This window comes from Gobio gobio, assembly GCF_949357685.1.
Source record: "Gobio gobio genome assembly, chromosome: 3".
In the NCBI taxonomy this organism is placed as follows: domain Eukaryota; kingdom Metazoa; phylum Chordata; class Actinopteri; order Cypriniformes; family Gobionidae; genus Gobio; species Gobio gobio.
Window position 1 is genome coordinate 1,869,681 of NC_137099.1, and position 19,011 is coordinate 1,888,691.

Below are 19,011 nucleotides of genomic sequence, written 5' to 3' on the forward strand. Positions count from 1 at the left end.
ACAATCCAGTGAATATTAGTTTCTGTTCCTCTCAATTCCGATTTCGTTTTAACTCCTACAGTGGCCGATTTAGTCCAAGATTAACATGGCTTCAGGTTTGACCTCGTCCACATTCGACACGGTGCCATCGAGTGTTAAAACGCCAAAGGCGAAGCTTGAATTTACGGGTATGTCCCTCTTTGGCTAATGTACTTTAAAGATGGAGGGGCAACATGGCGACCCGCATTCGAACCCTCACCCGTATGTGTTTACAATGGCATATAATAAACGTACGAGAATACTTTATTACTTGAAAGAAGTAAATATACATTAATGAGCACATATATTTTTGAAAGAACTAAGTGTTTTTAGCTAAGAATAAACTATAAAAGTTACACAGTGTAGCTTTAATCTTGGACTAAATCGGCCACCGTAGGAGTTAAAACGAAATCGGAATTGAGAGGAACAGAAACTAATATTCACTGGATGGTCATATACAAGTTCACCACTAGATGGGGGAAAATATCACACAGTGTAGCTTTAACAGATTATAATACTTGAGTATAACACTTGCCTGAATGATAAAAAAACGACAGTTATTTGAGTCTCTTTGGCACTGATTATAAAAAAAGCGACTCGAGAGGGCTAGAGCAGTGGAGACGTGTTCTCTGAGTGACCAATCACGCTTCTCTGTCTGACAATCCCATGGACGAGTCTGGTCATTAAAGCTCATGTGCATGTAAAGGCAGGTATCCCAAAACTTTTGGCAATATAGTGTATGAGCAAACCTGGCCATAACTTTCAGATGCCATGATGATATTTAACTGGGAAAAATATATATGAATCAGAAACACAATAAACACACAATTTCCTCTCCTCCTGCAGATCCTCCTCCAGATGTGAGTGAAGGTAAGTTTAGTTTTATTACTACACTCTACACATGTAACTGATGATGTTACTCATCATCTGGTCGTATAAATATCAGACGTGTGATGTCTGGCTCAGGGTAATATCAGTCCTGTGTTCATCATGCTAGTAGAGGAACCTACACGGTTAAATAAAGTGGAAAGATTGTAATGTTTTGGACTACACAGCGCAATGCCTCTGTTAATAAAACACAATTAAATATTGTTAAATGAGTTATGAATTGCGTCCAAACTAATGTGAATGTGATCTATTCATATTTAAGTATAGCACAATTCATACAAAAATGAGATTCAGTGCTTCATTAACATGGAATATAAGTTAATACTGTATATACTATACATGATATTCAACCTCTGGTCCGTTTAGAGGCTCAAAAGTGACCGAAGCCTTGAGCCTTTTCATTTCTAGGAAAATCAATGTAATATATTTTTGTTCAAAAATATTTTTTGATTATTATTTGGCATTTTGAGGGGATTTTATGATACTATGCAATATATGTTTAACATTTTTATGAGCTATGTTTCCCCATTGAAAATAATACACAATTTATGCATGTATAAATCAACATAAAGTGGCTTTTGTTATTTTTAAGGCGTGGATTAGACATTCTCAAATACTAAAGATTTAGATTTTTTTTTAATGTTGATTTGACGTGTCAGTTTTTGCATTATTTTTTACTCCAGTCAAACCTGAGCATAGAGGAGGATATTTTGACACACAACATCAAAATTCAATAAAACGTAACACAAATGCACAGATGTACTGTATGAGTGTATTTTGCACTCTTGATGGTTTCGAGTGCCGTCCTTTCATTGCTGTGCGACACTTTAACATCCCGATCATGGCCGTGATTTGTGTGTGTGTTCACATCAGAGATGGGCACTCGAGTTGCATTGTATCAGACTTCAGACTTGACTCGGGACTCGACCTGAAATGACTCGTGAAATTTTAAAGTCTTTAAAACCTTATCTATCGTAAATGTAAAAACTTTTTTTGAATGTTATAATATCTGCTTCACATGTACGTGAAGTGTAGTGTTGCTTTCGTCAACGAAAAGTATGTCTAAATATCGTCGCCAACGAACCTTTATCACGTGACGAAAACGAGACGAGACGCAACGTAAATGCTGGTCATGTGACGATGACGAATAAAAACGAGACTAAATGTGGTTCACAAAATAAAAACTATGCTAAAATGTCTCTTCATTTTCGTTGACGAAAATAGGACGAGACGAAAAGTCGCGTTATTATTATTATTTTGCACGGGCCCTATTCGGACGGTAATTGTTTGTCCTGCAGTCGTAAGGTGTTTTCATCATTTACAGGGGCTAGTCAGTGATTTTATTGTCGTCTTAATCCAGAATATCAGTGTTTTTCTCCCACCGTCTGTGTAAAAATCTCCAGCCGAAATACCAAACTTACTGTCTGACAAACACCAAGGTCGTGTGGTGCCGTCTGAATCCACATCTCTGAGTTTTCAATAATATATAACTTCAGAATTCACTGTTTATATCCTTTTTGGCCACTGCAGAGCACCGTACGGTTGTGCTTCGCTGTTATTTGGATGCATTTTAAAGATCTAGACTTGCATTACTGAAATATTGGCAAGTATTTACAAGAGCGATATTTCATCACCGCTCAAAAAGAAAGAAAGAAAGAAAAGCACGTAAACATTTGAAATGGGACGTTATAACGGCAGCAATTATGTTAAAATAACCGCATCATTATGATTGCCTCAAAAGGCTGTATTCACTTATTTCCACTCATTTCCATGTGGAATAAAATTACATCCTTTATTTTGAGATAAAATACAAGACAGAAAAACATTTTAACTATAATGTGGGTCTAATTTTAAACAGATTTAAATAATTAAATAATAATGTGGATATTATTTTCCTATTATTAAAATAAATATGCATTTATTCTTATTAAGACATTTGGAAAAACTTTTATTACATTGAAGTGGAAAATAAAACGGGTGTTGTGGAAAAAGATGGGGAGAAATGTGGCCACAAAAATCACAGGAAAAAACACCACAAGCCTTAAGAGACATCTTATTTTTTTTAATGTATGTGTGTGTACTTCTAACATGTTTAGTTGGTAAAATAAATATGCTGTAACTTCAAATCAGAGCGTCTTCCATGTCTGTATTCTTGAGTCTATAAGGTAACAATAATATAATAAGATAACATTGTTTGAAATGGGTTTGGCTAAAAGAAGATTTTAGTTTTGTCTATAATACGTACTTATACTATATTGACTGGGTTAAATAGAATTGTATTACTAAAAAGTGACTAAAATACAATTTTCATTGACTAAAACTTGACTAAAATGTCATCAGTTTTCGTCGACTAAAACTAGACGAAAATAGTCATAGATAATTCTGACTAAAATAAGACTAAAATGAGTAGACTTTTAGTCGACTAAAACTTGACTAGACTAAAAAGAGTATGACCGTGACTAAAACTAATAAAAACTCAAATGACAGCTTGACCAAAAGACTAGACTAAAACTAAAATTAAAACAGGCCGCCAAAAACAACACTAGTGAAGTGCTAGATCGACCCTTGTTATAGAAGTTCCTCACGGATGTATTGCGTGCGTCATAAGAGTCCCATGAAACTAGGGTTGCCACCCGTCCCGTAAAATACGGAATCGTCCCGTATTTACAAGCAAAATGACGCGTTCCGTATCAAACCAATACGGGACGCAATTTGTTCCGTATTTTTCATAGGTCCACACATAGTTCAATAAACACACAAGGATTTTGCAGTGTGGAGAATACTGACAGCAAATATAAACAAATCAATTTCACAAGTAGTAGCCTACAGGAGCTCATTTGTGCGTGATTGCGTTTTAGCGGCTTTGTTGTCATAGCGGCGGAGTCTCGAGAACATGCGCTGTGCCGTGTGTGCCTGTAAACTTGCGCGTTTTTTAAAAAACATGTCGAGCTCGCGTCGCGTGCGTCCGTCCACCGTTTAAACGCAAGAGGATCTCCAGATATAGAACTGAATATCAAAAAGGTATCAATGGGTCTGCCCAGTAACTCATGATGAACCTCAGGCGAACTGCACACTTTATGAGAAGCATTTCAGTGTCTCAGACTGTCTTAAAGCAACAGCGGTGACAGACACATCTGTGCTTCTAAAGGTAGCCTATAGTTTTTTTTTAATGGATAATATATTAATATACTATTCCATACAGAGAGCTTGGCAGACAGAGCTTGGCAGACAGAATTATTATTTTTTAGGCAGGTTAATTAATAGATTATAGCCTAATAAATGTAATTATTAATTTATAATTTAGCTACGCTATTGTAACCCAAGTGTCGAATTTAACATTGGAAAAGAAAAGGAGGAAAATATCTACTTGGGTCTGGGCTCACCAAATACAGCTAATTTCTATTTATACTAGTATTTGGAGTCCCGGGTTCGAGGTCTCACACCTTGCACTGAATCAGAAAAATAAATAAATAATTCTCACTTGTGTTAAATGTGTCTGCACTTGTATGCGCTTAGTAGTTTACAGTACTAACAAAAAAAAATAATTAAATAAATGTATTAGTAAATACAATCAAAGATAAAATGAAATGAATGAATGAGTGAAACACAAATCAATTCACTTAACAGTAACTGTATTCATTGATTTTCTTTTCTCTCGATTTCTTTCTTTTCTCTCGATTTCTTTCTTTTCTTTCAATTGGATTCAAGTTCAATATGCACTTAACACTTTGCACAAATCACAAGAATATAATTTGTTCCCCTTTCAAATCACCAATTGAACACCAGGTATTTCGTTCAACAGTAACAAAAAAATAAAAATAAAAAAAAAACAATAATAAAAAATTAAAACAATGTGTGTGTACAGTAGTCCTGAATGTATTTTTCTCAGTTCAGTTTGTGTGGATGTGTCTCAGTTCAGTTTGTGTGGATGTATGAATGCCTACAGTATTTGCAGGAATGAACGAGAAAGAGACGTTGCCTCCTTAAATCGAAGTCCTCGGATGACGCAATCACATCCAGCGCGGTTCTCTCTCTCTCTCACAGTGCAAATCCAACACGGTCACCAAGCGCTGAGACAATCCAAACTCCTTGAGCTTGCGATGCAACGTCCAACTAATGCAATAAGACAGTTCAGACACCCATTTAGAAAAATATAGGTGAAGATGGTTAAGATTAACGATAGCCGCACATGTGGCTCACATATATCTCTTCAATGAGCTGGCGCGAATGTGACGTCAGCACCCATCACAAAATGCATATAACATAATAACTTTTAAACATACAACAATATTTCATAACATAAATGTGCAAACAGGTTTAACAAGTATACAAATACAGTGGAAACACTTTACATGTATTGTATTGCACACTTTATAGCCGATTAACGAACAGCATTATCCACATTTCATTATATGAACAAACACATACTTAAAACAAAATGTATGAAAATATGAAACAATAGTGACTTACCTAATGCAATAAGACAGTTCAGACACCCATTTAGAAAAATATAGGTGAAGATGGTTAAGATTAATGATAGCCGCACATGTGGCTCACATATATCTCTTCAATGAGCTGGCGCGAATGTGACGTCAGCACCCATCGACTCACTTTAATTATCACTTATTTTCACCCCTCACGAAAACAAAATAATTTAAATAATAAAACCACATGTCTGAACATTTTATGCATTAGGCACAAAAACAAAATAGAAAAAAAATTGCATTAGGCAAAAAAAAATACATGAAAATACACAGTAATACAACCTCAATTTTATGGGTGGGTTACATCATGATCATACATAACCAATAATCCTGCCATATAAAGTTTATGACATTTAAAAATTTTTAGATAAAAATGGGACAAATAATTACATGATAATATAGTCATAATTTAAGTAAATTAATTTAAAAAAATTACATTTTTGAAATTCAAAAAAGTGATTACTGGTTCAGAATGACTGCTTAAAGGGACAGTTCACCCAAAAATGAAAACCGGGGGTTGTGAACGGGTGTCCCTTATTTTGCCACACCAAAGGTGGCAACCCTACATGAAACACGACAGGATCCATCGTGCCATTTGTTCTCACATATGGATTTATTACAGTGTCAGATCGGCTCGATGCAAAGAATGTGTGGAAAACAATTCAAGACACAGGAACGTCCTTTTATTGGACATCGCGTCCACAGAGGTTAGTGACATTAACTTTACTGTGGTGTAGCCGAGTGGCTCTTTTGTATCGCCAGCCTATTAAAACATGAAGAAAATCCTTTAAACCTAGCTCTACGTTTTACTTTTATACATCATTTCACAACTTTTCTCTCTCTCAATGTTGACACGAGAGAGAGATAGAAAGATGCTAATCCATTTATTACTTAGGCCTAAAGCGCATATTTGAATGTGTCGCAGTCAGCATGTGGACAGTTTTCTATTGACTAGAAACAACTAGAAACGTTCGGTTTGATTATTTTCTGATGTCTGTCGTCAATAACAACGCTGTGTAACAAACGTGACTGGCGCCATCTTGTGTCCACTCAGAGACTGTATTGAAAATGACTACTTGTCTTGTTGCCAGGACAATAGTTTTTTTGTTTGACATTATAATGGATTATAACTAGGGCTGTCAAAAGATTAATCGCGATTAATCGCATCCAAAATAAAAGTTTGTGTTTACATAATATATGTGTGTGTACTCTGATAATTATTATTTATATATAAATACACACACAAGCATGTATATATTTAAGAAAAAAATATTATTTTTATATATAAAACATTTATATTTATATATATTATAGATTATATAAATGTATATACATGCAAATATTTCTTAAATATATACATGCTTGTGTGTGTATTTATATATAAATAATAATTAACAGAGTACACACATATATTATGTAAACACAAACTTTTATTTTGGATGCGATTAATCGCGATTAATCTTTTGACAGCCCTTAGTATAACGTAAGGCTGGATATCCCTTACATCTTAGGACTTTTATTACAAACAAAACAGATGATAGAAAGGTCATATTTTGTCTATTTATATATATAAAAAATGATTTTTGAATATATAAATTTTTTTGTACGACATAAAATGACTTGAGACTCGACTCGGACTCGTGAATAAAGACTCCAGACTTGACTCGGACTCCAGATGAAAGACTTGTGAACATCTCTGGTTCACATCGCTAATGCGACAAACGTCACCAAGTGTCATCCCATTCTGATGAAGCAAACGAAATTAAAAACAATTGGTACATTTTTTGGTAATTTTTGACCGAAGAGGCCAGAGGTTAATCCTGTTGGTTTAAATATCACATTAGTAATTTGCCAGTGATTATTATAAATTATTATATAGTGCTATGTATACAATATTATTTGAAAAAAGAAGTGATAATATCATGAATCATGGGACATTTGCTCACATTGTTCTCCTATAAGATGACTGCTGTAGAATAAGGACAATGTCTCACATTATATCGTTCTTTGTTTACATGTCTAGTGAACGTCTGCTTGAAACGCTAGCCTTCTACAAACGCAGTGAACACTGGATCTGCACGCGGAGCGAACCACACACACTGTTATCTGAGCACTGAGGACAACATTGACATTAAAGCTGCACCTCAACGCTGGGACAGCACAGATTCTTTCTTCTTTGTTTGCTTGGTAGTCAAATTAAAAAAGTATAAATTAGTTAAGCATTAAAAGTTATGCATGTATCAAATACACTGCAAAAAATTTTTTTCTTACTTAGTATTTTTGTCTTGTTTTCAGACAAAAAAATAATCATTTTGCTTACCCCTTATTTTAAGCAAAAACTCCCTTAATTTTGAGTTATTTTCCCCCAAAACAAGACAAAAACTTTTGCTTGTCTAGTAAATGCTTCTTAATGTAAGATTTTTTAGATATTTGGACTGAAAACAAGACAAAAATACTAAGTAGGAAAAGCATTTTTTGCAGTGTGTAGCCTATAGCATAAAGTGTAGAGTTGTTTTCTCTCTTTACTGTGAAGTTTGCTTGTATCATTTTTTTTCTACAGTTTGCAGCGATGCTTATGTACGTCAGTATTGAACTAAGATGTTGAGTGTTCTGCATATTACATTAACTTCATTACTCTTACTGATAAATGCATTATGTAGACCTGCACATAACAGATGTGTGTGGATTTATTCTGTTGTTTTCCTGCTGTTGCTTAAATAACAATAAAATCGGAATTGTTCGAAAATTGTTTTCCTGCACATTATAAGCTCTGTGTGTACATAACTTATATATCAATATCACTACACACACTTTATATTCCATATATAATGTTATTACAGGTTTGCCTGATTATCGTTCCAAACACATTTGAAGATATATTTTTTAAATATTTTAATAATTTTCCATCCAAAGTCTACTTATTTAACTCTTTCCTCGCCAGTGATGGAATTTTGTATAATATTTACATGTAAAGCGCGCCGCCACTGGACTCTAGAGCAGTGGAGACGTGTTCTCTGAGTGACCAATCACGCTTCTCTTTGTTTTAACACAGCGACTGGGTTGTTTTAAGCAAACATTTAACCCAACTACTGGGTTAAAACAACCCAATTGCTGGGTTTGTCCATTTCCAACCCAACTTGGGTTGTTTTTAACCCAGCATTTTTTTAGAGTGTAGTTAACATGAACACAATGAGTTATTAGTTACAATATTCTACAGGATTTATTAATGAGTTTGTGGAAATTGCTGTAATGAACAACTACAACTTCTCACATTGAGCACACGAGTGTGTGTCGTTTATTTTCCCAAAAAACATAAACACTTTTCAGGGGGTGGGTTTAAGTGAGTGGGTTTAAGGCGGTCAATTGAGAGTCTCTCCGGTTTGCTGCCCTTGTCCACCACAAAGGGCCCTATCTTGCACCCAGCGCAATTGACTTTGTACACCGACGCATGTGTCATTCCTATTTTGCACCCGCGCAAAGCGCGCTTTTCCCTCCACAGAAGCACGTCGCTAAACTAGTTAATGAACTTGCGCTACCTGGGCGGTTCAGCGCAAAAAAGGAGGCGTGTTCCGGCGCAAACAATCCCTGGTGCTATTTTGCTGTTCCATTAAACAATTGCGCCACTGACCAGAAAAAACCTAGTCTAAAGTCAGTGGCGCGTTGCGCGTTGTTCATTATGCTATTTTAAGGGCGCATGCTCGACCATAATGTATAGCGTGCACAACGCGCATACACTTTGCTCATGTAATCTACACAGATGCAACAGTTATTTTTGCAAATCATAAATTGTTACACTAAAAAATATTAACACATGAGATGACGGAAATCATTGTGGTGTGCCACGAAGATGTGAAAAAATAGGCATAAATCTAGCTTACAAATTATTCAGGCTAATTGTAGTCTAATAATTAAGGAGACCTGTTTGCCCATTAGTGGCAACTTCTGGCAAGACATATATGTATATAAGGACATCTAACAAATTGGTTTGTCCGTCAAGAACCAGGAAAAAAAATCGGTGAGGGTGGACGCAGCGATGTCCTCTGCTGGCGTCAGGTCCTGAGTAGAGGCAGATCCACCTCCCGTTACACGGCGTGCCCGATTGATGCTGGCAAGCTTGGACTTTCCCCGTCTTCTGATGTCATTGTAGCGCTTGCGGCACTGGTGCGACGTCCTGGGGATGCCAGCTGATGAAACAATTGTGGCTATTTCCTCCCACGCCTGTTTAACCGACGCTATTTTGGGTGGGTTTCTCCCATCCCCATACAACACAACTTCTGTGTCTATCACTGCTCTTACAAGAACATCAGTCTCCTCGTCTGTGAACCGCTCCTGGCGTGCGCCTGGTAAATACGCCATAATAATAGCAATCCATAATGGAACTTGCGCACCTGCTTTTACAGGGAATGTTGGATGACGCTCGGATTGGTTTATTCACGTTACGCCCAAACCACACCTATGAATAATGAAGCTACTTCAGACCAACCCATTTTAGATTTGCGCCGGGCGCAAGAGCCATTTATCCCGCCGGGAAAATAGCAACAGCGCCGAGACCCGCCCACAAAGTTACTTGCGCTTCGCGCTTTGACACTTTTTCAGATCACGCGTTTCAGATCGTTAAAATAGGGCCCAAAGTGTTTGTTTTCTGTCTCCAGAACCTGGAATGGGCCCTCGTAGAGTGGGGGTAGCGGTCCCCTGTGAGCATCATGGCGAATGAAAACATAGCCAGCTGTCTGAAGTCCAGCGGGAATGTGTGACTGAGGAAGGCCATGGCGGGAAGTAGGGACGGGTGAGAAAAGCCTCGCATTGTCCAGTAAAGCGGAAGCTTGTCGACCCAGTTGCTGTCTTTGAGGCTGACACGCAGAGCAGCCTTCATCGACCTATGAAAACGTTCACAGAGTCCGTTAGCCTGCGGGTGATATGCAGTAGTGCGATGGAGTTTAACTCCGACAGCATCCCAAAGCTCAGACGTGAACTGCGCACCTCGTTCAGATGATATGTCTGAAGCAGTGCCGAAACGGGCAACCCAGGTGCCAATGAATGCCTGTGTCATTTCGATAGACACCACTGACGTCAGTGGCCAGCCGGTAGTCCTATCAACCATAGTTAACAGATACGTGAAACCATGAGATGAGGGCAGAGGACCGACCAGGTCCACGTTTACATGGTCAAAACGCCTCTCTGGAACTTGGAACGACTCTAACGGGGCTTTAGTGTGGCGGTGTACTTTGGCCCGTTGGCACTCAACACACGTATTAGCCCAGTTTCTAACATCCTTTTTAAGGTCGTGCCAAACAAACTTTGCTGCAACCAATCTCTGAGACGCTTTCGAACCTGGGTGGGAGAGACCATAGCCTAGAAATCTAGACGCACCCTAGCGGCAGAAAATTTATTTTGCCGCGAGTGTAGTCTAGCAACTCTCGGTAGAGCTGAGAGCTGGAAAAACCAAACTCTGGTCAGGCCAATCACAGCGTGTGTAGAGTCGGTGGGCAGGGCTTAACATAATGACGGCACGTCCCGGCAGAGTTGCAGAGGTTCTGTGTGCTACTCGTAAACACAGAAGCTGGCGAACAGCGGTCTTTTGAATCGGCTTTGGCCGCGACTCTGGAAGAGTTAAGCTTTTATTTGAGAAAAGAACAAAGAACTGCACTGAAGTTATTCTTAAGAAAAGAAGATATGTTCGAAGTTTTACCATCTATCTAGTCTATCAACTAACATTAGCTCGGCTTCACTTCTTCACTCTGGTTGGTTGTGGCGCTCATGGCGCTATCCAATTGCATGCAGTGGGAATTTGAAAGACAACCGTTTATCCCGCCCCTCGGATTGAGCCCTGTCAATGGTGAGTTTCCAGACCCAACATCTTGATGGCTTGTCAGGCTAGAGAGACCATGGATAGCATCAAAAACTTGTCGTCTCCATCCCGATGGGACGACCGGCCGCAGACTACCTGTGGAGACATCACACAGGAGGATGGTGCCCGCATCACCGAAAACCACTTCCTCGATCTGCAGCCCTGTAGCCGAGGTCTTTAGGAGTTGCATGCCCGGGTCTGTGGTCTGAGTCGTCGTAATCCAAACCCAGATGGACTGCCCGTGACACACCACGTGATAGGCAATCCGCCACATAGTTGATCTTACCGGCCACGTGCTGCAAGTCTGTGGTGAACTCCGAAATGTAGGAAAGATGACGCTGCTGGCGAGTGGACCACGGCTCAGCTACCTTGGCCATAGCGAATGTCAGCGGCTTGTTATCCACAAAAGCGGTGAAATATCGGCCTTCAAAATCAATGTTGGAGACTGAACTGGCACTTGGCAGGGTTGACAATTATGCCGCGTTTCTACCAAAAATGACCCGGAACAATTTGTACCAGGAACTTTTTTTACAGGAACTTTTTTCCCCCCAGATCTGCTACTGTCTGCGTTTCCACTGCGGTCTAAAGTACAGGGAAGATTAGGCAAATTAGTCCGGTGATGTAGGACTGCGCACGACTGCTCCTCCAGTCAGAGACGGACAGTAATCACTTTTGCGCGATTCTGTCTGCAACAATAACAAGGAGTAGTTATGTATTGGTTTAATAAAGAGGTCATTAACAAAACGGCGGAAAAGAGACGAGATATTGAACACTGATACTAAAGCGTATTCTGAAAGCTCGTAAAGCTAGATTTAAAATAAGACAACGTATGTTATTATCAGCTATATATATTACGGACATTGACCGTGAGATTGCTGAGACGAACGCGCGCCATCAGACAGAAAGAGCAAGACTGATATTTACTGAATACAGAACGAACGAACCTCGCAAAAGACTTTTAAAAATGCCGGTTGAAATACAATGCTGCGTGATTTCAACCAATCAGCATGTTCAGCGCCCAAGTCCCACCCCCGAAAGTACCCAAACTTTGAAAAAGTACTACCTCGGGAGCAGGGCCGTTTGGAGGGAGAAATATTTACCCGGAACTTCATTTAGACCCTGCGGTCGAAACACACAGTACCAGCCCAAAGTTCCTCGTTCCTGGGGAAAGTTCCTGCGTTGGAAACGCGGCTTAAGTCCATGTTGGCTAAGCCGCTCAAAAAGGGTTCGGAGGTGCGCCAGGTGCTGAGAATTGGACGTGCTAGCTATGAGGATGTCGTCCAAGTACACAAAAAGGAAAGGCAGGTCCCACAAAACAGAGTCCATGAGGCATTGAAAAGATTGTGCAGCGTTTTTAAGGCCGAAAGGCATGCGCAGGAACTCAAACAGACCAAACGGTGTGATCACTGCTGTTTTGGGAATGTCCTGTGGTTGTACCGGCACCTGATATCCATGTACGAGGTCCACTTTGGAAAATATCACCTTGCCAGCCAGGTGTGCTGAAAAATCTTGTATGTTCGGGACTGGGTATCAGTCAGGTGCCGTTGCCTCGTTAAAGGATTAGTTCACTTTCAAATAAACTTTTGCTTATAATTTACTCACCCCCTTATCATCCAAGATATCCATGTCTTTCTGTCTTCAGTCGAAAAGAAATGAAGATTTTTGATGAAAACATTTCAGGATATTTCTCCATATAATGGAAGTCAATAGACCCCAAACGGTTCAAGGTCCAAATGAGAGGTTCAGTACAGCTTCAAAAGAGCTTTAAACCACATAAAACGGTACCAGACGATCAATAAGGGTCTTATCTAGCGAAACGATCTGTCATTTTTTTAAAATAAATAAAGTTTAAGTTTTATAAGCACCTTGCTCTGTTCAGAGATGCGCGCTCGTGACGTCACGTAAAACGCAATTACGTTGAAAAGGTCACGCTAGACGCAGGCGGAAGTACCGAGTCAGTGTTTACAAATGAGCGGAAGGAGGACCGTATCCACATATTCAAACGTCTTTGCGCCTGCGTCTAGCGTGACCTTTTCAACGTAATTGCGTTTTACGTGACGTCACAAGCGCGCATCACTGAACAGAGGTTTTGTGCTTATAAAACTTAAACTTTATTTATTAAAAAAAAAAAGACAAATCGTTTCGCTAGATAAGACCCTTATTGATCGTCTGGTACCGTTTGATGTGGTTTAAAGCTCTTTTGAAGCTGTACTGAACCTCTCATTTGGAACTTGAACCGTTTGGGGTCTATTGACTTCCATTATATGGAGAAATATCCTGAAATGTTTTCATCAAAAATCTTAATTTCTTTTCGACTGAAGACAGAAAGACATGGATATCTTGGATGACAAGGGGGTGAGTAAATTATAAGCAAAAGTTTATTTGAAAGTGAACTAATCCTTTAAGCCGCCTGTAGTCGCCACACGGGCGCCAGCCGCCGCCAGGTTTGGGAACGATGTGAAGAGGTGAGGCCCACGGACTGTCGGATCGGCGGAATATTTCCAGGCGATCCATGTTTGCAAACTCAGCACACACAAAAAATCAGCCCCGAGGAGGGGAAAAGCAACCTTAGCTGTGACAAAGTCCCAGCCGAAATGCTGTCCTCCAAAACACAATTTGACGTACCTCGTGCCATATGTGCGGATTGGGCTACCATTGGCAGCTTCCATAGGGGGGCCATGGCTGTCCGTCCCCAAGTCTAAACGGGATGCAGTCAGGACACTCTTCTGTGCTCCCGTGTCGCACAGAAAACGCTGTCCGGAGACGCTGTCACGGATTAAAAGCAGCCTGCCTACGCGGCGGCCCTGCCCTGCCGTTTCCCGACCCGCCGAAACTGCATGGTGGGCGACATTTGTTGGCCTTGGTTCCGAACTTTGCATGGTAGAAACACAAGCCTGAAGGTTGTTGAGGGCCAGAAAAATGGTGGCAGCGGTGAGTGTGCAGTCATCCTGTGTTGCCGAAGCGATGTGCGCAGGAAAACTAGTGGACTCACAATGTCCCTGACTCGCCAGGAAAAACTTATCGGCCTCCTCAGCTAGTCTCCGACAGTCAGTGATTGTAGTGTTAGCTAGTGCAGCTCTCACTTGGGAAGGCAGCTGACGCAGGAAAAGGTGGGTGAACAGAAAATCGGGTTTGTGCACACCTAAAAGATCCAGCATGCGATCCATGAGCTCAGATGGTTTGCTGTCACCCAGTCCTTGAAGGGAGAAAAGCCTGCTGGCTCTCTCAGTGTCTGACAGTTCAAATGTTTTCAACACGTGGGCTTTGAGTGCTGTATACTTGTTAGTTTCTGGAGGATTTGTAATAAGGCTCACCACTCTGGATGCTGTCGTATTTCCGAGAGCTGACACAACATAGTAGTATTTAGTTGTATCCGTGGTGATCTCACGCAACGCGAATTGCGCTTCGGTCTGCGCGAACCATGCCGAAGCCGATGATTCCCAGAATTGACCTATCGGTAAGCCCCGCCCCCCTTAGTTACTGTTGCTAACTCGGACAAACAAACGGCGTTGCTATATCTTACAATAACAGCTGTCAGTGTGAAAACCTTATCCCAAGATGTTTTTGGACACAGATTGTAGCGTATACCCCGTCCGAATGATGGCCAAACTTTACTGATGGTTTATCAAGTTTATTATGTCCTTTTTCACTCCAAAAAATCATCGTAAGAGCTGAACAAACAAAGCATAAGAAGTGCGCATTAACGTCTCATTCACAAACTCTCCGTTGCATTACCATTAACATACACAGCAAATTACACAAAAACACTCATACAACTAACAGTAAACAAACATATACAAACCGTATGCCTTTTCGAGGGTGCCGTTAATAACTGGGAAACTTTGTATCTGCAAAACAACTCCGATAAACTGCGCGAGCTCTTCCTTTCACTACACGTAGACTATAATACCCATCAAAATAGGAGATAATGTAGACCTTAAACATATCTAAAATTAAATTAATTTACATATAACCAGTTTAATATGGAGAGGCACTGAAACGTAGACCTTCGTGTTTTTGACCTACAGTGTCACATGACGTGAGAACAGTTAGTTATTTCGGTTTGTATGTTAGCAGGGACTTTAATCGTAACTTAACGAGAGTATGACAAACAGAAAATCCTCTCAGGATCACTGGAATCAGTGTTACAGTACCTCAGGCACGACATTCTAGCATTTTTGTAGCATAAACACCATCAAACCGATGAGAGCTTCGGATTTTCCAATGTTTCTCTATGGCGCTGAAACCTAAAGATGTCCGAGTTCCGGTCCCAGCGCAACTGATACTCGACTGCTATTGGCTCATCTGCGTTCGAGGGGAGGGGCTTACCGATAGGTCAATTCGGGGGGTTTTGAAAGTGACTGCACAGTAAAATCCCCAGAGTTAAATTAACACTGCTCAGAGAACATTTGGTCCCACTCTACAGAGTGTTAAAGTAACACTGAATCAGTGTTAAAGTTAATGAGATAATTGAGAGATTAATTAAGTGATGATTGGCCATTAGTGATGAAAACCTGATGATAATGAGTAGAATCACTGAAGGAAAGAGAAAAAGAAAAACACAAGAACTACGACTGACTATAAAAAAGACATTAAATCTCTGAAGATCTCAGCAGAGGAGGATTAAACAACTCCACAAACAGCATTACCAGCTTCACACATTACTAACCAGACAGACTTTATTTCTGTCAGACGTCTCTTATTGAGAATTAACAAATGTTTTGTTTGATTTTGTTGTGAAAATTGTTAGTTTTTAATGTGACCATCATGGTGATCAGTGTTTTCTTTAGTTGGGCAGTTTGATGACTTTTTAACATTAGTGTTTCTCTGGCTGCAGTAACTGAGTTTGCTATAGCAAGAAAAGCAAGAGTAAACACAATCAGATGCTGTCGGCTGCTCGATGATGAGAATATGATCATTGTATAATGATTTAATTCATTGATTTTATGACTGAGTATGAGCAATATACTATTCACTTTTTTTATTGTGATTTTAGAAAAGATCCAACAATGTTTTAATCAGAAAAGCTGAATAAGTTTTGCAACCGATTGTACACTAATCGTTTCTAACTCCTGCGAGATGAACTCACACACAGACATCAAGAATCTGCCTATGAATCTCAACAATGGTGACATGCTTCATGCCACAATGCATTCTGGGAGCCATAGATGAGTTTTGCGTAATGCACCCAGAATGCATTGTGGCATGAAGCATGTCACCATTGTTGAGATTCATAGGCTGATTCTTGATCTCTGTGTGTGAGTAAAACTCGCAGGAGTTAGAAGTGCTTTTTGTGTGATGTGTTATTAAACCGCAGTACAAATCTTACGTAAATTTTTTTTGATAATTGTTTAGTTTCTCTGATGATAACATTGCTGGATCTTCTGCCCTAGAATCACAATGCTCCTATAATCAATGACTTTCAGGGGATCAGCAAATAAGGCACTATATGATGATAACAACTGTATCATAAACAACAAGCGTCAAGATTTTCTTGCCATTTTCACCGCAACGAACAGTTACAGCAGCCAGAGAAAAACTTATGTTAGCAAGTCAAGGGTCAAGAGCCCAATTAAAGCAAACACTAATCACAATAATGGTAACTTCAAACAACTTTAATTTTCAATAAAACATCAACATCTAAACCTCAATAAGAGCTTCTGTAGTCATCTGATAGAAATAAAGTCAGTCTGGTTAGTAATGTGTGAAGCTGGTAATGCTGTTTGTGGAGTTGTTTAATCCTCCTCTGCTGAGATCTTCAGAGATTTAATGTCTTTTTAATAGTCAGTCGTAGTTCTTGTGTTTTTCTTTTTCTCTTTCCTTCAGTGATTTTGCTCATTATCATCAGGTGTTCACCACTAATGGTCAATTATCACTTAATTAATCTCTTAATTATCTCATTAACTTTAACACTGATTCAGTGTTACTTTAACACTCTGTAGAGTGGGACCAAATGTTCTCTGAGCAGTGTTAATTTAACTCTGGGGATTTTACTGTGTGCGTTCACGGTCATGGTAGTGTTGTTACTCTGGATACGTCCAGCAGACTAAACTCGGGGTCACCGGTGTGGAAATTGTTGTAATGATCAACGACAACTTCTCACGTTGAGCACACAAATGTGTGTCGTTTATTTTCCCCAAAAACATAAACACTTTTCAGGGGGTGTCAACCTACGTCAACCTGCATTAGAACATCTTAAAGGGACCGCGATCCCTGAACAGTTAAGCAGAATAAGGAGCTGCATTAATACTCAGCAAGTGTACAGAACCATATTTAAAGCTCCACTGTGTGATATTTTCCCCCATCTAGTGGTGAAAAGGTATATGACCATCCAGTGAATTTTAGTTTCTGTTCCTCTCAATTCTGATTTCGTTTTAACTCCTACGGTGGCCGATTTAGTCCAAGATTAACATGGCTTCCAGTTCGACCTCGTCCACATTCGACACGGTGCCATCGAGTGTTAAAACGCCAAAGGCGAAGCTTGAATTTACGGGTATGTCCCTCTTTGGCTAATGTACTTTCAAGATGGAGGCTCAACATGGCGACACGCATTCGAACCCCTCACCCATATGTATTTTCAATGGCATATTATAAACTTACGAGAATACTTTATTACTTAAAAGAAGTAAATATACATTAATGAGCACATATATTTTTGAAAGAACTAAGTGTTTTAGCTAGGAATAAACAAAAAAAGTTACACAGTGTAGATTTAACAACAAGGGTGAATTATGTATGTCACATTCACTACAAGTTTAATATTTAGTCTGTATTCTAAGTTGTATTCTTTACATTTGTTGAGTTTAGCATTTGTTTGTTCAACCCAAAATGATAATTGCCGTTTATTCACACTCTTGTCGTTTCAAACACGTATGAAGAATTTTTTTGAAAAAAGAATGCTGAAATAAAAATAAAAATGAGGCATTACAAAAAAAACGATAACTAACCAAAACTATAATGTGTGTTTGGCAAAACAAAAAAATTATAGATTGAATGTCCTCAGTTTTCGTCTTTGTCAATGTCTTTCATAGAGCAAATAACGTTCAGCTGCAATATAATTCTGCAATATAATTCTGAATATAATGTTGTCAGTGTGTTAAAGCCAAACCATCAGTTTCTGAGAGAAACCCAGCTGTCACATGGTGTGTTGGTTCATGTTCATTGTTCATGGTTTAGTTTATCACGTTATGTTTGAGTGTCATGTTCACTGTCTTGGTTCCTGGTTTTGTCATGTTGCATTGTCATGTGTTTCCCATGCCCTCATGTGATCTTGTGTCTTGTCCTGTCATTGGTTCATTGTTTAATCACTGTTCACAGGTGTCACTTGTCTTGTCATTAGTCTGTGTGTGTATATAAGCCCTCATGTTTGCCATGTGTCTTTGTCAAGTATTGAATGTTGTAACCCGCTGTTGGTGAGTTTTGTTATAGTTAAATGCCAAGTCCTTGTTTGATTTATGTTGAGATTTGTTTTAATTGTGAATAAACTGCACTTGGGTCCTTCAACTTGCCTCCAGTGGAATTCCGTTACACCAGCAGTATTTATGCTATTTTTTTACCTCTTTTTAGACGAGCTCAGCCATTACTTCCAGCAAGTGAGGTCAAATACGATCTATTGATAGTAGATGCCTCATTCTACTGATCCGTGCAGTCGCTAATGAGGCATCTACATCTATGACCACGATCAAATTTGACCTCACTTGCCGGAAGTTATGTCTGAGCTCAGAGATCCCGTTCGTCTGATAAGAGGTAAAATAATATCATAAATACTGCTGG

General features: G+C 39.4%; 1 protein-coding gene across 1 annotated transcript in view; it reads left to right on the forward strand.

Moving 5' to 3' along the window:
- LOC307123506 (uncharacterized protein) overlaps window positions 1-8,153 on the forward strand; it is a 38,287-nt gene extending 30,134 nt beyond the window's left edge. The window contains exons 5-6 of the mRNA XM_079812053.1: window positions 865-888; window positions 7,414-8,153. Of these exons, the coding sequence (XP_079668179.1) occupies window positions 865-888; window positions 7,414-7,436 (47 nt within the window). The 3' untranslated portion in view covers window positions 7,437-8,153. The remainder of the gene's footprint in view (window positions 1-864; window positions 889-7,413) is intronic.
- Window positions 8,154-19,011: the final 10,858 nt, after the last annotated feature.